The sequence below is a fragment of the Fusarium sambucinum genome, chromosome I (genome assembly GCF_050947815.1).
Source record: "Fusarium sambucinum isolate potato_lamoka chromosome I, whole genome shotgun sequence".
Lineage (NCBI taxonomy): Eukaryota > Fungi > Ascomycota > Sordariomycetes > Hypocreales > Nectriaceae > Fusarium > Fusarium sambucinum.
The window spans coordinates 2,593,613-2,614,284 of record NC_139294.1 but is presented as its reverse complement, the minus strand read 5'-3'; the positions used below and the strand labels follow the sequence as shown (position 1 = coordinate 2,614,284).

Here is a 20,672-nt window from a genome sequence, read left to right as displayed (position 1 = left end):
TTTGCGCACCATTTATAATTGTAGACATTGGAGAGGGAAATCTGTTTTAACATAACCCAATCATGCGCTTAGGATATATCTGACCCAGTACCAAACTGCATTACTCGACTTGTTTGACTTATCTTCATCATTCGTAATACTATGCACTGCTGAGCTGGTGAATAGCCCTCCCCAAGCCAATATGCGTAATTACCGATCAACTATCCGTAAAACTCTATCCGCTCAAAAGATGCTCAATGGCACCCTGGACGCTTCCACCGCTTCGTCTCAAGGCCGCAACATTCCGATCAAAGTCAAAGAACCCCATGTCGTTCAGCTGGCGCAGTTGCTCGGCGTAGCGCTCCTCAGGAGGCCTGTTATCGGCGGGTGCCGGAGGGTTCGCGCCCGCGCCCATTCCACCGTCGCCGAACATTTGCATCATCTGCTGCATCATCTCCGGGTTCATGCCAAAAGGACTGTTGGCCTGGGCACCCCCGGAAGGAGGGAAGAGCGCAGCAAATGGGTTCGCGGGAGGTGGGCTAGTGGTTGAGCCCTGTTGTTCACCACCTTGGCCGGGTGTTGTTCCGGAAGTTTGCGCGCCAGCTGTACTATCTGTGGCACCTTGGCTAGGTGTGTTGGTCGAGCCTGTTTGTCCTGTCGCAGCCTGGCCTTGGCCTCCAGCTCCGTAGAGAGAACCGAGACCCTGGAGCTGCTGCATGAACCGTGCGAAATCAGGCGGGTTGTCTCCGCCTTGCTGACCTCCTAGCATACCTGATAGTCCAGCGAATGGGTTTACAGGAGGTTGGCCTGCCTGTGTTTGACCACCGGTACCCTGGGTATCTCCGGTCGCTGCTCCTTGGGGTGTCGTATCGGTAGCACCAGGGGCAGGGAATGCTCCAGGCGCTTCTCCATTCAATTGTCGCTGCATTCGCATAGCCTGCGTCATCATCTCGGGGCTACTCATCATCTGTCTCATCATAGGCGAAGAGATAATTTCGCGGGCGTTGGGCAGATTTCGTAGCATAGGATTCGACTCGATAAGCATGTTGATGAAATCTGGGTTGTTCAGGGCCTCGTTCATAGATGATCGGACATTGGGATCGGACATGAGGCGCTGAATACGTGCCTCATCCATAGGAGCACCCATCTAGAGTTATGTCAGCAAGTAAGTTCGAGACAGCAAAGGAAGCACACATACACCACCGTCGGGCCCAAACATGTCAAGTCCGGGAAGCCCATTTCCAAAACCAGCATATCGAGCACCCGTAAGGCCAGCGAAAGGCTGGTTCGCGGTGCCTGCAGCCATGTTGGCGGGGGCGGGAGTAGCTGTGGGGGCACTGGCGGTGGGAGTCTGGTTGGGTTGTTGGTTACTGGCGGCGCTCTTGACCATGTGAATTGTGTTGTTGTGCTTGATCTTGTATGTGCTCAGCGCATCATCATTCTTCATAACACGTCCCGAGTAGATCAGACGTTGGCGCTCGACGGGAATATTTTCAAATTCCTCGCCAGCAAGCTTGGTCTTGAGATCGAGGACAGTTGCGGTCTCGCTCATGGTGATAGTGTGGTTGCCCTCAGACGAGGTCTTCACCTTAAAGGTGATCTGAGAGTCGCTGCTCGGTTCAGGGTTGTCGGCCATGATAGCGGTTGCGTTGTGTTGTGCGGGATGAAGAAATGGCGTGGCGCGGCGCAACGAGGGGATTGGGGAGTGATAGCGGGGTGTTAGGCGGATGAAACGAGAGCGGGGAGAGCTCTTGGGTGGTGAAGCAGTATTAGACTAGACTATCGTGATTACTGGGCGTGACGTTGTTTCTGGAATAAGATATCGACGGATGTATTAGTTGGAAGAGTAAGTTCCCTCACCAAGGCTGGGCTTGAAGAGGCGAAGTTGAAACCCAGCGAAGGTTAAAGAAAGGTAGGGCCAGCACTCCAGTCCAGTATTGGAACTCGGCGCAGGGAAGGCCGGCTCGGGTGGTATTGCCAGTGCTGTCAGTCAGTGACAGTGACGTGGGGCAATTCCAGGGTGCCAATGACGCACAGTGGAGAAGGAACGTTTGAGCCGATTAAGCAAGAGTTGGAGAAGGACGAAAAGAGAAATAGCGATGTCTTCTTGTTCTTAATTACTTTTGTAAGTGATGAGTTTTTATGAAGGAGTTGACATTCCTTTTTTTCTGTACATAAGGTATCTACAAACGAAAAAGGGTTGCTTCCTCCGGTTTTGTTTACTCCATGACAAACATCTCATGTCTTCCACCACTATCCATTATCTTCTCTAGCCAGATTACCTGCTCTTGCTTGATCTAGCCAGGCCCCAGGGTATCAGAAAAATTAACCGCTGGAAGCCTAAGAGACGAAAATAGTAGGCCACTTCATGCCCGTTTAGCCATAATTCTTAGACTACTTATTTTTATACCCTAAGACTTAGGAGGCCATTTTTTCTGCTACCCAGTAGCCAGGTATGTATGCATCATTTCGGAAGATGAAATGAAATTGCTTCCTTTTTAACCGACAACGAGGACGTCATACAAGTATCCTTCAAACGTACGTTTTGCCTGCGGCATTTCATTGACTTTAGGCTGCACGTAAAGGGGTGACTCAAGCAAAACACCTTGAGATTACTTCTAGAAAATGGATGCGTGGAGCAATCGGGCAAAAGGGAAATGCAAACCTGTTCTATCGAGTTTGGGACAAACATATCATCGAGTCTGGTACAGAATTAGAAACGTCTATTTGAGAAGGTTACGCAAGTCTGTCTTTACAGAGCCGCCTCTCTCTTACACAATTATCGAAACCCAGTGATGTTTGCCGGTCCAGGGTAACCGATCTGTCGTCTACTAAACCTAGCTCTCAGAGTGTTCAGCGACGTGACATGGAACTCCAAGTCATTCGTCTTCAACCATCGCCATTTGATCTTGCATGCATAAGGCCTAATCAATAAAATGACCGGGACACAACTCGAACCTGAATGATTGATCTGAACACAAGAGCTGGCCCTTTCCAAGTCTGATTTAAGTAAAAAGACATGGTCAACAACGAACCAGAACGCAAAAGCCCACAATGATTCAAGGAATCTTTTACGCCAGGTTCTTCCCTCAGGAAGGTGAAGAAAGACCCATCTTGTACAAATGATATCGTTTTTTTTCGTTTCTAATAACATTTCAAGGCCCCAAGATTGTCGCTCAATCTCCTGCGGGTTGCATCACCCCCGTGGATGGCTCAACTAAATCTCCTCTTATTGACTTTGACGTGCTTCATGAGTACATCATTCCCAGGCAGGCTTTTTGCAATCGCTACCTGAGCATTAACACACCAGATGGGAAATACACGGTGCTAGGACATCCCGTGGTAATTCCCCACACAAAATACTCTCGCAATGAGTTTATCTTCAACTTTGGTCTCGTCCTTGACGCCGACGTCGACCATGTGCCTTATGAGCGCGTCGTCCGCGGTCTAGCCTCTACTTTCTCCGAAATGGAGAAGCAGAACGAGTATCTTAGCCAGAACGCAGAGACCAAGGGAGCAGGAAGAAGGCCTATCGACAGCTTATTGGAGATTGTCAAGGAGGATCTAGATAACTATGGAGAGTGTATGATTCCCGTTGGTAAGTTTTTACTCGTCGTCGAAACATTTCTTATCATACTCATCACTTCATAGACGAAGCCAACACCATCAATATGAAGCTCTTCCCCCATCATATTGACCCTCCCAGGGTTCGAGGCTGGCATGTCCCCGTACCCAAAGCCAAATTTGCCGACATTATGGACCCTACATGGGATCTCACCCTGCAAAAGGTCATTTCCCATATCGATGGTGTCTCTGACGTTCGACGCATCGCTCACGCAGCCTCCGTCTCACTCGAGCTAGCCAAGACTGCACTCCGCCATCTTCTTTACTATGATACTATCCTTCTTCTCGACATGTTCTTTTTCAGTGCATGTTACGCACCTCGTCCCGGCATTCATGACTTTATTCGAAACATTGACGGAATGGTTGACGAGTGTGCTTCGTATGTATCTCACGGCCGTGGACTTGTGAGCAACTATCATCTTATCAAACTCATGTCGACGTTTACTCCTGGCAAGTCCGTCATGGAATGGCTAAAGGGCCATCAAGACTCAGGCTTCGAGGTCTTGCGCTTCGTCGATGTCCGCAGATTCGTCCAATTCGGCGTCATTAAAGGGTGTATATACAGGGTGCACAAGTTTGTCGTCTCCAAGCAATACCTGGCTGCTCTGGCGTCTGGTCAGAGTCGGCCAATCCCAGGAGGAGATCCACTGCAGAAGTATACAGATGGCTGCTATCATTTCGACCAGATCATTACAGAGCAAAACTTGACCGACAGCGACATTATGGAGAAGCTCAAGAAGCTACCGGTTCCAAAGGGTGATTTGGCAGTCTTTTACAGATAGATTCAGAACCGAACGTGTTATACCCATGAGTTGTATCATTTTACATCGTTTCTATGGTATCATGCAGATTACAATATAGTACAGTGTGTTATCTTACACGGCAAAGGTGTGCCGATTACACGCAGCCTCCTCATCTATCTGATCCTCTGGCCCTGTATCGATCACGTATTTCACGCTTATCGGGTAGTTCAATGTCGGGGTTGTTGACAATTCGAAGCCTGGCCTTTTTCCTCTCCGCCATTCTGGTAATCTCCATATCCGACAAGTTCGCGCCGGTCTCCTCCATTTCTTTCTTAAGCTCTTCCTTCATCCTGCGCAGAAGACCGGTGCCGGGTTGGCCAGCGTAAAACTCGCCGCTCTTTTTGAAAACCGCATCATCGATCAGTTCGACAATGCGCACGTTGTGCTTGCCCTTTCGCATGATGAGCATGCGGTCATCGATGAGAAACTTGGATGTCTCTTCGGGGAACCAAGCCTTCATAGGCGTCCAGGACAGGTTTCCGGGGACGAGTCCTTTCTTCTGGCCAGGCTGGGCAGCGATGTAAGCACCTTGCTGCGAAAGGAGGCGCTGACCCTCACTGCTACTTGAAGCCAGACCACATGCATGAAGAATTTTGGCTGGTGAAAGATTCATAATAGAGCGGGGCAGCTTGATGTCGCTTCTCGGTGCGTTGTTGGGAGTGACGATACCTGATTCAGGCGTAGGTTCTTTACCAATACCACTTAGTTTGCCGAAGCGATATTGGTGCTGCTGTGCCTCCTTGACAGCCTTTTCTGAACCGTGGATAAGTGAAACAAAATCGAAAGCCAGGGCGTGCTGCGCTTTTCGCTCCTGGGGATTGGCTCGGTGCTCCTCCATGATCTTGGAGATTTTCTCCAGAGGCATGAAGGTAAACAGCTTGAGAAGTCTCTCCACCTCGTCGTCTGAGCGTCGGACAAAGTATCCGTAAAGATCAAATGGCGTTGTCTTGAACTCATCGAGCCAGACGGCATTTCCTGCACTCTTGCCAAACTTGGCACCAGAAGCATCAGTCAATAAAGGAACAGTGAAACCGACTGGCTCATGGTCCCATGTCGACGGCATCTTTAGATGGGGAGCCTCCTCGGTTTCGCGAATGGTCTTGAGGGCATCAATTCCGGCGGTGATATTTCCATACTGGTCGGAGCCTCCAATCTGCATTTGAATGCCGAGTTTGTTGTACATGTGCCAAAAGTCCCATCCTTGAAGGAGAGGATACATGAATTCACCCAGTGACATTCCATCGCCTTCAGTCATCTTGCGCTTCACACTAGAATACTGGGTTAGGATGTGGTACGGCTGTTTTTGGGTAAAGGAGGAACTCACGTATCTCTAGCCAGCATCGGCCCAATCCTCGTATGTCTGGCTATCCTCTTTGCAAAGTCATAGAGAGTGAGATTTCCCAGCCACATATTGTTGTTTAATAATCGATGAGTGGCAGCCCAATCATTAGGATAGTTATACTTTTCCTTCAGTTTGTGTACGTTACTCCATATCCTAGTCAACTGGACGTGTATCTTGGTGATGTTCTTCGAGATGTCGGCATTGGAAAGAATCTGTCGGCTTTCAAGTCGGTCGGTAGGATCGCCGATACGGGCAGTCGAGCCACCGATCAAGGTGACAGCGGGATGGCCATGGAACCACATCCAGAACATGGGCATCATTGGTAGCAAGTGACCGACGTGCATTGAGTCGGCGGTAGGGTCAATACCGACGTAGGAACCTATCCGCCTCACACGCATTATTTCCTTGATTTTCTCGGGTGTGCTGTAGTATATAAGTTAGATACAGTGCTTTGGTCATTATGCCGAGTGTCGCATACCCTGCCACATCCTTGATATATCCTCGCTCTTGAAGAATATCCCATGTATGTGGAATCTCTCCCTTCTCAATCTTTTCGGCCTTCTCTTTCCATCTTGCTTCACCTTCTGCGACCTTGTTGAGGTATGTTGTCGCAATGAATCGAACTTGGAGGGACCGTTGTCCGCTAAGACATGTCGAATATATGGTAGGTCGTGTGGACGGAAGTCTCGAGATGAGGGCCCGGCCTGCCATGGCTAATGGTTAGAGCGAAGCGCTCAAGTTGTGATGAAGGAATTCCAGGTGAATCAAACGAATGTCGACATGTGAAATTCCAATCCGTTCACAAATTCTACCTGGGCCTGAATAGCTTGAATGCTAGCACCAAAAAAATCCCTAAGCGACGTCGGACGAGACGAGATCCATGTTCCAAAAGAAAAGAAAAAAGTCTTGACCAATCACGCAAGAGTCTACAAGATAGACATTGATTGGACCTTGTACAACTTTGAGTATCCACATCGCAGGGAAACCTTCGGAGCCTAGCCAACCAATCACAAAACATGTAATTCGAGATCCTCGGCAATGAGGCTGCTTCAGTTCCGGGTCGGTTTGATGAAGGACCCCATACATCATCAACTCTAACTATTCCAAAGCTCTTCGAAGCAGCCACCAATTGAGTGCCGCGACAACACCACAAGAATCCTCAAAAGACTTCAAAATGGCCTCAATTGCGCGTTCCTCTCTGCTTAGGCAGACCGCTATGGCTTCTCGATTGGCCACTGCTGCTGTCCCCGCGACCCGAAGCGCTTTCATGCCTAGCATCCGAACTCAGCTTAAGGGCGTTGCTGCTTTCCACAACACCACCCGACGATCTGCTATTCTCCCTCCCGGACCTCGTACGTGTGATCGTTCCAGAATATAGCTACTATTACTGACAAGAATTTGTAGAGCGCATTGAGGGTGGAGGTATGAAATGATTTACCCAGAAGCTGGATTGCAACTTTACTGGCTTCACATGATATTGGCTTGGATAACTGACACACTCACTCACAGTCAACGACCCAGCTCCCGTTCCCGAGCCCAGCTCTACTCACGGTTCTTACCACTGGACTTTCGAGCGTTTCCTCGCCGCCGGCCTCGTCCCCTTGACTGTCGCTCCCTTCGCTGCTGGCTCCCTCAACCCTACCCTCGACGCCATCCTCTGCAGTGTCCTCCTCCTTCACTCCCATATGGGCTTTCAGCAGGTCGTCATCGACTATATTCCCTCAAGGACCTACCCTGGCCTCCGCAAGACCTTCAACTGGCTTCTCAATATTGCCACGGTTCTTGTCGGCGTGGGACTGTACGAGTTCGAGACCAACGACGTTGGTATCACCGAGGCTGTTCGACGAGTCTGGAAGGCGTAAGTCGGTAGATGGCTGATTGAATGTATGTATATGAAGGAAGCATATTGTTGGCAGTATTACTTGTCGCGCAGGTTTATAGCTGTGGGCACCTGTATAGAAAATTTCCTTTGAGTTATCAAAATTGCGTCAGTTTCAAACAAGACGATTCCCCTTTTCAGCGATAAAAGGATCGGAGCCAGACTGCGCAAAATCACTTGTTTTACTGTTTCAATCCATTGCTGTATTTCGTACTAACGTTAAACTCCCTTGTCCTTTTCTAATTTCAGCTATGAAGATCAAATAGTCAATGACGTGATCTCGCAACCTCCGCCTCGATCCAACTCGGGTGTAGGAGGGGACAAGTTTTCCGACTTTGTGCATATCCAGCAACTGGCATACATGTTCACTCTGTCGATGCAGGCTCCATCAGTGCGAGCACCGTGCTGCTTAGGAGTGAATCCGTGACTTTCGAACTCCTTGATATACCAAGGGGTCAACGCGGAAGAACGAAGGAGCACACGGCCACCCATTGCCAATGCACGGTTCAGCTTTGTGATCTGAGCGGCAGCGGCTCGGGATCCGGTGTCAAACCAGTCCATGCTGTCCATGACTACAGCAACAGTCAAAGTGCCAGGGGTAATGCGCGCGATGACTTCCTCAAGCTCGTCAGTATGGATACGAAGACCGTCAAGAGCGCTAGGGCGAGAGAGTTTTGCGTGGGCCCTGGGACTGAGATAATCTGGATGACACTTCGGTGAGAACTTGCCATCCATGCAGACATAATAGTAAGGGTTATCGGCGGCGATATGAGTCTCCTCTGCAACAGGATCAAGAGTGTTGACCATGTAGTGCCAGATGGCATGAGAACGAGTGTTCTTAGCAGCGGGCTTGGGACCTTTGACCAAGTCCGAGTTGGCATGATCAGCTTCAATCATGGCTAACTGGTTCTTGGGGACACCAAGCGCAGCCCAGAGGAAGCTCTCTTGAGATACGACCAAATTGCAAACAAGCTTGGACAGAAGCGCAGGTCGAATCTTGCGTCGCCAAATTTCTCGCTGTTCATTAAGGGTCTTGGCCCCAAGGAGCTGCTTCACGGCCTTTTGCAGACCAAAGATTCGGGCTATCCAACGGAAAACACGGATTGCGTGACGGGAGCCTCCAGTGTCATAGAGACCGTAACCGCTGCTGTTCTGGAATACGTGAACGTTTTTGAGCCAATACTGGAATGCGCGACCTGAAAGATGAGGCGAAAGCTTGGTGATAAGAAGCTCACGGAAGCGAGGATGCTTGCCATCTCCGAAAATCTTCCAGAAATCTTCATAAGGCAGAGCAGTATATGAAGCTGCCTTGAGCTCGAGAAGATGGTTTTGTGTGGGGTTCAGATCGACTGCATGAACACGAGCAGGGCTTTGAAGGAGGTATGAGAGAATGTTGTCGCCGGCGGAAGTGATGGCGAGAACCTTGTCGTCAGCATCAAGCTTCAGGATACGTTCATCAACGCGAGTATCTTCCCAAGTAAAAGCATAGATATACTCATCCTTGAACTGGGTATGCTTGGGAAGCTGCTCGTCATAGTAGATGCGCCAGTGGTGATTTTGATAAAAGAAGGAAGGCAGAGGTAGGTTAGAAGAAAGGTTGGAAACGGCAGTGAGGAATGCCTTGGATCGAATTTCGGGTGCAGATCTTTCGATAGCTCGAGTCAAAGCATCTCCGTGATTGGCGGGATACAGGTAAGGGGACTCTGTAACCAAAGCATCAATGCGCTCAACGATCTCATGGGGGAGACTGGACGATGAGAAAGGCTTCTTGTGGCAACCAAGCCAAATATAGTAGGGAATGGCCCCCAATCCTTTGTTGCGAGTGTTGACGTTTAGGACAGTGCCAAACTTGTACTCGAGGTAATCTCGGCGACTGGGTTCAAGGCCGACCCGGTCAAGATCAAACCAGGAGCGCCAAAAGCTTCGCGACAAGAAGTTGACGTGACGATCCACAAGACCTCCAGTGTAGTTGCGGAAGGCAAAGTCGACCTTGTTCTGGACATAAAAGTCTACAACGCCCATGATGCCTTGAGGTGACAGGAGAGAAGTTACTGAATCGATGACCGAGTAATAGTCAGGCTAGTATCCAGTTAGCATGTTGCTCAAGTATGGTGCCTGGCAAACCTACAATCATGGACAGACTGTATGACATTGTGATCAAGTCCGCTCCGCCAAAATCAGGACGTGGCTTATCGAAATAGCTCAGGGCCGGAGAACGAGGTGGAATTGGCTTCGAAGGCATGCCGGATTCATAATCCTCAAGACGAAACTTGCGAGCATCCTCACATACCACCTTGACATTCTTCCAGCCAAGACGGTCGAATCGCTTCTTCGCCACTTCACACAGAGACGGGGAAAAGTCGACGAGGTATACGCTAGAGAAGAAGGTAGGGACATCGACGAAGGCGCCCATGGCCTCAATGTTGAAACCAGTACCGCCGCCAATCTAGAGATTGGTATGTCAGCCATGTTAGATTATCGGACATCTGAACGAGACTCACATCGACCCAGACTCGCTTCGTCTTTTGACCATTCTTGGATGCCATGTTCTTTAGCTTCGCCTGAAGTTGTGCGGCAACAAGCGCCAGCATGTCCTCTCGACCACGAAGGAGTACCCTTCGGGTAGCATCGTAAGCGCCGGCCTGCTTCTTGTAGAAGCTTTCAAGAGCATCTTGTTGGTTGCCCTTGGAGCCACCCTGATGGGGTTTGAGGAAAGAAGAGTAGAAGAAGAGGAAGAAAGACTTGAGCAAGCCCGGGGCTTCGTCCTGGCTCTTGCTGGAGAAGACCGAGGTAAGGCAGAGCGTACTGAGAGCAGCCGCAACGATACCGGCCAGCAGAGACTGGGCGTTAGCCAAAGATAACATGTTACCACCCTATACCAATTAGCAGCGTGTCTAGTTTAATGGATGAGCAAAGGTTTACATGAGAAGCCATGGTACTCTCTCATGATATGCTGAGAGAATGAGTGTTGAATGAAGGAAGCTATGTAAGCTGTGTTGAAAGCAGTTCACACAATCAGGATGAAGACGGAGAAGAATGCAAGAAACGAAAACTGGAAAAGCCAGGGCTATATACGCCAGAGATTCAAGCCGATACCAGTTAATCTGGGACTTGATTCGGGAGCAATGGTCTCCGCAGAAGGGTCATAACGCCTCAAACACGATGTACTTGACGCGAAATCACTTGCGTCTGTCTGCAGGGCCCTGTTGATCTACCTGACCCCACCAGATAGCCATGATAACCCCGCCATCAATGTTCATTCTAGGTATGAGCTGGGAGTTGGACAATGGGGATGGTAGCCAATAAGTGAAGCACATGCTCATGGTAGGTATAGTTCCATGGGTCTTGCGAGGCTGCAGCGGCGGCAGACATGTGCCATCCTTCGTTCGCTATGAAGAGTTTACGTTGTATGTAGCGTGTGGGTGGGGTATAGATCAGTACTGGTCTCAACTCAATACAGACGACGATCTTGTTCTTGTATAGTGGAAGATGAGCGTCTTTGGGCACGGTTGATGCTGAGAGAAGCTGAACCCTCCAGCACTCTGACGAATTCACGGGCTCTTCACTTGGAGATAAAACGGATTCAAGTGATTCCCTAAGTTCTCATAAAATGCAGAAAGATGTTGCAGCATCTTGTTTAGTGAGTTGAGCCATGGTTGGAGTTTTCGTGTTAGTCGGTCGTTCCAGATGAGAGGCTCAAGCACCAATCAGAGAAGAGTAGCCCACCACATGTAGCAATCAACTCCAGTGTAAGGGCACCCACAACAGCCAGTAAAAGCAGCATAGATGCTATTAAAGGCGTCCACTCCATCCTTTGCAGTTGCAAAGAGAATGCCAATGGAGTTGCACAGGAGTTATCGGTTGTGATAGTTCTTTGTTCATTTTGCTTATAGGGCATTTTCACTATGGGTAAGTACATGATCAATCGATGTTGAGTGAACGGCTATTGTTCGTATTAGGTACACTTTGCGCAACATAGCAGAGAGTGACAATAAATGACAACAATTTGTAAGTCATTCTCTTCAAGTTGTCTCTGAGGTAGGTATTGTACAATGCGAAAATTAACAAGCGCATAATATCTAGTACACTGGTACTTAACCTATATCTCTCCCGTACCAGCCTTAAATGTATAAGCAGCGGCGGACCACTAAGATTGCTTCCCTCACAGCTGAGGTGAGAAAGTGGAGGGCTTCGAATTCTTTGGAAGGGGTGAGGCAGGTACGTACCGACAGCACCTGCCCTGTGACGCACGTTAATAGGATCGCGCGTCTAACTAAAGATCCGAGTCGTGTCGTTCTCCTGTTCAGTTGTCGCATTTCATCAAACCCATCTCCTTAACCCCCGGTTCCATCTTACCAAACCACTTAGACGACATCGCAATTATTTTCGGATTATTCCACGCTGGCTGAACCACTAGACATCCGTCATTATGCCGCCCGGATCAAGTCAGAAGGGAACTGGCAAGAAGAACTCGGCAATACAGAAGCAGAGCCGCAACACGACGCCAGCTCCAGCTGTCGCGACAGCTAGTCTCCCACCGACCGACTTTTATGATCCAGACTACCTCAACACCAGAGTCATTCTTTTCCGAAACCTCACATACGACGATATTGTCGACCAGTCCGCCTCCAATGCGACCATTCCGGATTCAAAGAGCCTTGACGGCATGATCGAACGTTTAAAGAACCTATCTAATATTATGGAGAAGCGCTCCACGTTCTATGACCGTGGCATGAGACACCTGGCAGATGAGCGTAAAAAACGACCATCCGAAGATTATGGGAGCCGCGAAGGAGAACAAGAAGGAAAGCGCCCAAAGCACAAAAGAAAAAAGCCCGATTCACTGGCACCGCAGGAGAGCAATGTTGGTACGTTTATTCGCTATGCGCCTGAGGCATTGGCGACAGATGCTTGCCAGTGCCCGCAACTATCCACCACTTTAAGCTTGGGATCAATGTTAACTTTTCGCAGAGCGTTCGTCGCCACTACGAGATTCTAAACACCGCAAACACGACCGCGACCCGAGCTCTCCTTTATCACCTACTCACGCTGGTTCACCCGGGGATGGCGACAAAAAGCTAAAAACAGAAGAGAAGAAAGAAGACGAAGAAGAGTCCTCTAGCTCAGAAGACGAGGGCGCCCCACCTCGTCGCGAACAACCTCAAGCCATGACGTTCGGCGAAGATCCCTCTACTTTCCCTGACCCAACCATATACGAAATCCGACCAACATATCCCGGAATGCCCGATGAAGAGCGCAAAGAGATTTATTCGGTTGCGACATACCCCCCTTCAGATCTTGCCGACCTCATTGCGGGCGACCCACCAGACAAGGACTTCAGCAATGCCAAACCCAACAGTCAGATCAACTTCAGTACATTTTCAACATATGTCGAGCCATTCTTCCGACCGTTCTCCGAAGAAGATTTGGCCTTCTTGCGCGAACGAGGGGATCGTGTCACCCCTTTTGTCATGCCTAAGCGTGGCAAGCGACACTATACAGAGATATGGGCCGAGGAGGATGGCGCTATGTCGATCGACACACCACAGCAAGGACGTGATAAACTACCACAGAACCAGCCACGAGGCAGTATCGACAACATGGATGACGATGTTGGAGAAACTGACAAGCTATCTGTTGGCCCCTGGTTGACCAGGTTGATGCAAACTTTCAGGCCTGAGGCTCGTGCGCAATCTGTTGATGACAAGCCCACGACAAATGGGACTACCAATGGAGATGTCAGCATGAGCATGAACGGTGATGCTGATGGCGAAGACAAGCCTGTAGGTTCAGATGATAAGTCAAATCAACAACCTGCAGCTTTCATGTCAGAGTCGTCAACAGAGGCTTGGAAAAAGGCATCACATCCTAAGCTGGAGTACTCTCAAGTTGATGAACGCATCAAGCAGGAACTCCGACATATTGGTTTTCTACCCCTGGAAGGATTTGAAGCAGAGTACGACGGACATTACGACGACGAGGTTGCAGCAAGACTACGGCTTTTGCAAAACAGGCTCAAAGATCAGATGCTGATCAATGGTGCGCGTAAATCCCGTCTGACAGAGCTCGTCCGGGAACGCATGGCGTATCAAGAATACCAAACTATTTTGGAAGATCTCGACTCTCAAGTACAGGCTGCGTATCTTAAGCGGACCAGAACCATGGGTAAAAGCAAGAAAACAAAGCGACCCGGAGGTGCGGGCGGTGGCAGCCACTTTGTGGGAGGTGCTGCAGGAACTGCTCGACCTGGTATTGGCGATGTCACCAAAACACTCATGGAGAGGCGGAAGCGATGGATCGACACTATTGGATCTGTGTTTGACGATGAGAGCCTGAGAAAGGTCCCAAGAATGACAGATCCCGAAAGTTCCATCTTCAAGCCTGCAGACATGACAGAACTCATGAACAAGGAGAAGGAACAATGGGATGAGGAGGTGGAGGAGGAATAGCAGTCCTATCTGGCCCAGACCCCCTAGGCTTTGATTCCTATACATAACATGTCTTTTCGTGGTGCACTTTGATTTAAAGCAAGGCGTTTGACGGCATGGACCGGCGTTGAAGCGCAATTGTTTGTTATGTGGAATCGGGGTTGCTGCCAGCTATGGTTTGCTTCAGCGAGATAAATGCAGCATGATGAATGACTATAATTTCAAATTGAAGGATCCATTGGTAATGAAGTTGAATGGCGTACCACCAACATTTGCCCAAGACTGTGTGCGAAGTAGAGCGACCGATTGATCGTTTGTGAGCTTTTGTCGTCTAAAAACCAATTAAATAGATTCTTTGAAGCGTTATCGAATATGTATAACAGCGTACACAACTGATAAGTTCAGAGCCAATAGTAGTCTAAGTCTGGTCTATTTAATGATGTAAATCCCTGTCAACGGCGGGCGCAGATACGCGACCAATCGACCGTCCTCTACTTATCAACGAAGCCGACCCCAGGAAGTCCGTTATCTCAAGCTACAGGGGACTAAGGCAGATACGGCCGAATAAGTCATGGGCGGAAACTCAAGCCAGGCTACCTTGATGCGGCTATTCCGTGCCGAGAAAGCTGCCATGCTACTAATTCAAGCCCCATCCTCCCTTTCATCTTCTTGATCTCTTTAATCTGTCGTCGATAAGTCGAAAAAAGAGTTTAATATCGCAAAGATGCATCTGGTACCTAAAGAGGTTCGTTTTCATTCGCCAAGCTTGAGAGACCCAGTTTGTTGAGCCATGTCGTTGGTTGGAGACATGGCCGTAGCAGGGTTGTTGCGACTACTACAGACAAGTATCAGCACTCTAACGCGCTTTATAGATCGACAAGCTAGTTATATCTCAGCTGGGAGTACTTGCACAAAGACGTTTGGCGAGAGGCGTCAAGTTGAATCACTCAGAGTCTGTGGTAAGTATCTAAATATCGAGCCGTGTTGAGATATATAAAGCCAATGGCAATATTGCTGTGCCGTACCGCGACTAACACGATAAAATCATAGGCTCTCATCGCCAATAACCTCCATGAACTCATCAGAGATGGAAACCATACTGTATCTGATTTGATGGCGCTGGGCGCGACCATGCTGGGACGCCGTCATGTTATGCCGTCAGTCTGCGCCACCCTCCATGAGATTCAAGTCGAGGGCACCTTTCCATCTGGAACATACCTTGTCACGGTCCATAATCCCATCAGCTCAGACGATGGAGACTTACGCAGGGCTCTCTACGGGAGCTTTCTTCCCGTTCCAGATAATAGTATATTCCCCATGGCAGCTGCTGAAGAGTACCAACTCGATAAGCAACCCGGTGTGGTGATACCTGTCAAGACCAAAAAGATTACTCTCAACGAGGGAAGAAAGAGAATTCGCCTTCAAGTGACGAGTACTGGAGACAGGCCTATTCAAGTTGGGTCTCATTACCACTTTATCGAGACCAACCCGCAGCTCGAGTTTGACCGTATTCGCTCATATGGATACCGCCTCGATATCCCAGCTGGAACATCGGTGAGGTTCGAACCTGGAGACACCAAGACTGTCACTCTGGTTGAGATTGGCGGTAACCGTGTGATTCGCGGTGGTAACAATCTTGCATCGGGTGTCGTCGACCTCTCTCGCGCCGATGAGATCCTTGCCCGACTACAAGAAGCTGGATATGCTCACAAGTCACACCCCGCAGGGGATATGGCCCATATTAACGCCTTCCAGATGGACCACGCCTCGTACGTGACAATGTTTGGCCCTACGACTGGCGATCTTGTTCGACTTGGCAGCACAGATCTCTGGATCAAGGTTGAACGGGACGAGACCATCTACGGTGACGAGTGCAAGTTTGGCGGCGGAAAGACGCTGCGCGAGGGAATGGGTCAGGCGACCGGACGAACAGATGCCGAGACCCTCGATCTTGTAGTGACAAACGCCCTTATCGTGGACTGGACAGGTATCTATAAGGCAGACATTGGAGTCAAGGAGGGTATGATTGTGGGTATCGGAAAAGCAGGCAACCCAGACGTTATGGATGGCGTAACAGAAGGAATGGTTGTCGGCAGCTGCACCGATGTCGTTGCGGGTGAGGGAAAGATCGTCACCACTGGTGCGATTGACTCACATATTCACTTTATCTGCCCACAGCAAGTACCTGAAGCACTTGCGTCTGGTGTAACCACCATGCTTGGCGGTGGTACAGGCCCCAGGTCAGTCCAATATCCCCTCATGCCACATCGTCTCAGAAACTCACAATATTGATAGTGCTGGAACAAACGCAACGACTTGTACCCCTGGCGCTCACTATATGCGTACAATGCTTCAAGCATGCGATCAACTTCCCATCAACATTGGTATCACAGCTAAAGGTAACGACAGCTCTCCCGAGGGACTACGTGATCAGGTCAATGCTGGCGCATGTGGTCTCAAGTTGCACGAAGATTGGGGTTGTACGCCAGCGGCTATAGACGCCTGTCTTAGTGTTTGCGATGAGTTTGATATCCAGTGTCTTATTCACACAGACACGCTCAATGAGTCTGGCTTTGTTGAGTCTACTATCGCTGCAATGAAAGGACGCACTATCCACACCTACCATACTGAAGGTGCTGGAGGTGGCCATGCGCCAGATATCATCTCTGTAGTAGAGCATGAGAACGTGCTCCCATCGTCCACCAACCCTACAAGACCATTTACACGCAACACTCTGGACGAGCATCTCGATATGCTTATGGTTTGCCATCACTTGTCCAAGAATATTCCTGAAGACGTGGCCTTTGCTGAAAGCCGCATCCGCGCCGAGACCATCGCCGCCGAAGATGTGCTACACGACAAGGGCGCTATCAGCATGATGAGCTCTGACTCGCAGGCAATGGGGCGCTGTGGGGAGGTTATTCTGAGGACGTGGAATACAGCGCACAAGAATAAGGTCCAGAGGGGTTGGTTGCCCGAAGACGAGGGCACAGGAGCCGATAACGCACGAGTTAAGCGTTACGTGAGCAAGTACACTATTAACCCAGCCATTGCTCAGGGCTTTGGACATGTTATAGGAAGCATCGAGGTTGGAAAGTTTGCAGATTTGGTTCTGTGGGATCCTGCATGGTTTGGTACGAAGCCTAGCTATGTCCTTAAGGGCGGACATATTGCATATGCTCAGATGGTACATGATTTCTCCCCCCTTTGAATATTGCTGTTTACACTACTAACATCATCAGGGTGATCCCAACGCCTCTATTCCAACAGTCCAGCCCATTATTGCTCGACCCATGTTCTCACCCCACTGCGCTTCTACAAGCATTCTCTTCGTCTCATCCGCATCCATTGAAACGGGTGCCATTGCCTCATATGGCCTGCGCAGTCGTGTCGAGGCTGTCCGCGCCTGTCGGTCTATTGGCAAGAGTGATATGCGGCATAACGATATCAAGCCTAAGATGCGTGTTGATCCTGAAAGTTATACTGTTGAAGCTGATGGGGAAATTTGCGAGGCAGCGCCTGCAGAAACCTTGCCACTTACACAACAGTTCTATGTTTATTAAGCAGGGAAACAACAAAGGCGGAAATTGAAACAATTACTAGGGTGTGCCAAGAGGCAGATATTGGCTAGCTATAAACAGTATACCATATTATTCTTTATGGACATAGCCCACAAAATATAACCCTACCTTGTATATATCAGTGGTATTATTGCCGCTTAAGCCAAGCCTATAAACCGGGCCGTGTCTGGAGTTCAGTTATGATACTTGGCCTACCGGAATCAATACTCGAAACAGGACGATCATACAATTTAGACAGCACCAGGTTTTTACGTGTTAGAGAAGATTTTGCAAGTTAATGCCACCAGTAAGTAATTTTTAATCACATCATTATCGTTCAGCATTTATCGCTTCACTATCCAGCAGGCTTGTGCTTGTACGCAGAATTTACTATATTTGATGGTATCCTGGAATTAAAAAGAAAGTAATCAAAACGATCGCAAGCTTAGAAGTGCTCCTTCCAGAAACGGAACTCGACGTCGGGAACGGTTGCTGCTTTGCATGCAACTTTAATATCACGAGCTGAAAACATTGTTAGCATAGATTCTCGAATAGTATGTGTTTAGTATGGAGCTTACCAGCAGCTGAAGGGCCACAGAAATAAACACCAACTGTTGTGCGGATGTGCGACTCTAAACCATTGAGGTATGTGCGGTCCAAGATACCGTTTCGCATGGTTGTGAATAGACGGGGGAAGTCAGGTCGGCCAAAGTTGGTTCGTGATTGTAGTTCTGTCAGGGGGTCCATCTGAGAGCCGACACTGTTGAGGACAATGTTCTGAGCAGTGTCGATATCCAGCTTCTGTGTGAGATAGGTGTGGATCTTGAGGAACTCAACTCCTGTGCTGCCAGGCATACGTGCTGCTTCGTTGGACTGCTCTTCAAGAGATGACAGCAGGGTTTGGAACCACTCGAATGAACCGGTATCCTTACAAACCCAGATAAACTCGACTCGTCGGAGACGGCGAGGAGGGTTAGGAGAGTTGCGGAGATGCCAGATGTTCTTGAGAATAGCGGCCCAAGGAGTGACACCAATACCAGTACCGATAAGCACAGCGATTTCGTTCTCGAAAACATCCTCAGCAGGAGCACCGTAAGGTCCATCGATTCGGAGAGCAGGCATCTGGTCACCGTTCTGAAGAGCAACCTCGTACATGCCCATGGGATCAACATCGTCGTAAAGCTTGGCCTGAGCAGCACCGGCACCGAGGGCATCACCGAGCTCTCGGGTAAAGTCACCAACCTGGCGAACGTGAACTGACACGTAAGGGTCAAAGGGGCATGAAGTGATAGTAAAAGGGTGCCACTGGTACTTGGACAGCGAAGGCACTTGAAGGAAGAGCCACTGACCAGCCTTGTACTTGAAAGATGGCTTGTTGAACTGAATCTCTACCACGTCGTATGGGTGACGGACAACTCGAGTGATCTTTGTAGATCGGCGAGCGCGAACCTCACGCCAGAGACGCTCGAGGAGGTAGGCACCACCAGTCCAGAGCTCCCATCGCCATCCAAGATAACCAATGCAGTGCTCCCAGAACTCATCGCCAGCAAATGGTGAGATGGCCTCGGCAGTATCACGCACGAAACATCCGACTGTGTGGGTGTAGAGACCGAGGAAGAAAGGAATGAAGAGATGGTGAGTGTACCAAAAAGTCTCAAACGATTGTTGACGGATGCGAGCATGGGCGCTGGTGAACATGAGCAGCATGCACAGAAGCATGATATGACCAGTGATACCACCAGGCTGGGCATAGTGAATCTGAAGAGCCGAGACAGGTCGAATCTGAGTAATCTCGACGTTGTAAAAGTTGACGTAGTGAGCGCCTGTGTGAAGACAGGTGAAGAGAAGCATGGAGTAGGCGAGCTGGCGATGCATCCAAAGATTCTCGTCGAGAGGGAGGAAGCGAATCTTGGGTCGAACCCATCGCATGACGGTTCGGCATACGGGGAGGAGAATAAGCATGCAGTCGACACTGAGAACTAAACCGGCACCTCGCGAGATCCATACTGAAAATTTAAGTGTGTTTAGACCTGCGAGTCTGGCGTCTACAGCTTGCTTCCACCTTGACAAGAGCTGATTAGTGATGAGATCGCTTTGATTTGAAAGATTATTGCCAACTCACCATCCATAGGCAAAGATACCCCAGTGAAACGTCCAAAAGAGAAAGTGGTAAAGAAGTTTGCCGGGTACAAACTGCTTCTTTATTAATTCGACGAAACCGAGTTGCGAACCCATGTTTGCGGTTTTGTGTCGTTGTAGAATTAAGAGAGTCGAAGTCGGCCGGCGACAGGACTACTGTTGGTATACCTCTCGTTTGAGGAAAGAGTAGTAGTAAAGAAAACGAGTTAATTATTTTATAAACCAACCCTTTTAAGAGAAAGATGAAGACACTGATCCAGCAGCAAAAGGAAGCGAAAGTCGTGGCTGATGAGCCAGTGGAGGGAGTGTTAACGAGGACGCTGAGTGACAAGAGCGACCCAAGAAAAAGAAGGATGAGAAAAGTTCGGATGAGATCGCGAGAGAGATTGAGTTCATAAACGGTTGTTGAAGAGAGAAGTTGAGTCCAAGCCAAGACTTGAATCGAGTAGGAAGGAGGATCCGTAATCCGAAGTCTGATGTAACACGACTCAACAGCCTTGTCTAAAGAGGTATAATGCGTCCTGCCAGGAGGTATTGAATTGCCAGATCGAGTACGGAAGAGGTGGATGCCGAGATGGTATGAATAAACCAGCGGAAGTTGAAACGTTACAGACGAGGGGGGGGATAGCAGCAGTTTCGTTCGCTGCTATTATGTTATGCCTGGTTCTTATGAGACAGTTGCCGTGAGAAGGGTCCCCTGGATGCGGATACTCCAAGTGTTTCGCGGGGGGGAGGGCCAGGGTATTTTTCTGCTATTGCGATATAGTTTGTGTCGGAACAAGGAGGTTAACTGTCGCAGAATAGGTTCAGATCAAATCGAGTCAAATAGATAGATAATCTACAGTATAGAATACAGATTTGGAAAGGACAAAAAGAAGAAACAACTGGGGGACCATGTTGGTTTTACTACCTAGATAT

The 20,672-nt window shown here is 49.2% G+C and overlaps 8 protein-coding genes across 8 annotated transcripts; 4 read left to right on the top strand and 4 right to left on the bottom strand.

Annotated features, from left to right (window-relative positions):
• Positions 1-214: 214 nt before the first annotated feature.
• FSST1_003567 (ubiquitin domain-containing protein DSK2) lies at positions 215-1,615 on the bottom strand (the record flags this gene model as incomplete). The annotated part of the gene is made up of 2 exons (XM_083229658.1): positions 215-1,126; positions 1,178-1,615. The coding sequence occupies 2 exons, from the start codon at positions 1,613-1,615 to the stop codon at positions 215-217; spliced, it is 1,350 nt and encodes a 449-aa protein (XP_083086997.1).
• A 1,418-nt stretch (positions 1,616-3,033) lies between these two features.
• FSST1_003566 (nitrogen permease regulating protein NPR2) lies at positions 3,034-4,385 on the top strand (the record flags this gene model as incomplete). Its single annotated transcript, XM_083229657.1, has 3 exons — positions 3,034-3,076; positions 3,140-3,577; positions 3,631-4,385. The coding sequence occupies 3 exons, from the start codon at positions 3,034-3,036 to the stop codon at positions 4,383-4,385; spliced, it is 1,236 nt and encodes a 411-aa protein (XP_083086996.1).
• A 130-nt stretch (positions 4,386-4,515) lies between these two features.
• FSST1_003565 (tyrosine--tRNA ligase MSY1) lies at positions 4,516-6,459 on the bottom strand (the record flags this gene model as incomplete). Its single annotated transcript, XM_083229656.1, has 3 exons — positions 4,516-5,674; positions 5,731-6,171; positions 6,227-6,459. 3 exons carry the CDS (start codon positions 6,457-6,459, stop codon positions 4,516-4,518), a joined length of 1,833 nt encoding a protein of 610 aa, XP_083086995.1.
• Positions 6,460-6,922: 463 nt separating this feature from the next.
• Positions 6,923-7,610, top strand: FSST1_003564 (CybS-domain-containing protein; the record flags this gene model as incomplete). Its single annotated transcript, XM_083229655.1, has 3 exons — positions 6,923-7,100; positions 7,153-7,170; positions 7,258-7,610. The coding sequence occupies 3 exons, from the start codon at positions 6,923-6,925 to the stop codon at positions 7,608-7,610; spliced, it is 549 nt and encodes a 182-aa protein (XP_083086994.1).
• Positions 7,611-7,885: 275 nt separating this feature from the next.
• On the bottom strand, positions 7,886-10,491 carry FSST1_003563 (class I SAM-dependent methyltransferase; the record flags this gene model as incomplete). The annotated part of the gene is made up of 3 exons (XM_083229654.1): positions 7,886-9,706; positions 9,756-10,073; positions 10,129-10,491. The coding sequence occupies 3 exons, from the start codon at positions 10,489-10,491 to the stop codon at positions 7,886-7,888; spliced, it is 2,502 nt and encodes an 833-aa protein (XP_083086993.1).
• Positions 10,492-12,056: 1,565 nt separating this feature from the next.
• FSST1_003562 (histone acetyltransferase NGG1) lies at positions 12,057-14,076 on the top strand (the record flags this gene model as incomplete). Its single annotated transcript, XM_083229653.1, has 2 exons — positions 12,057-12,495; positions 12,599-14,076. The coding sequence occupies 2 exons, from the start codon at positions 12,057-12,059 to the stop codon at positions 14,074-14,076; spliced, it is 1,917 nt and encodes a 638-aa protein (XP_083086992.1).
• Positions 14,077-14,779: 703 nt separating this feature from the next.
• On the top strand, positions 14,780-17,618 carry FSST1_003561 (uncharacterized protein; the record flags this gene model as incomplete). The annotated part of the gene is made up of 5 exons (XM_083229652.1): positions 14,780-14,800; positions 14,928-15,014; positions 15,106-16,295; positions 16,351-17,242; positions 17,298-17,618. 5 exons carry the CDS (start codon positions 14,780-14,782, stop codon positions 17,616-17,618), a joined length of 2,511 nt encoding a protein of 836 aa, XP_083086991.1.
• A 442-nt stretch (positions 17,619-18,060) lies between these two features.
• FSST1_003560 (ferric reductase NAD binding domain-containing protein) lies at positions 18,061-19,850 on the bottom strand (the record flags this gene model as incomplete). The annotated part of the gene is made up of 3 exons (XM_083229651.1): positions 18,061-18,137; positions 18,194-19,677; positions 19,738-19,850. 3 exons carry the CDS (start codon positions 19,848-19,850, stop codon positions 18,061-18,063), a joined length of 1,674 nt encoding a protein of 557 aa, XP_083086990.1.
• Positions 19,851-20,672: the final 822 nt, after the last annotated feature.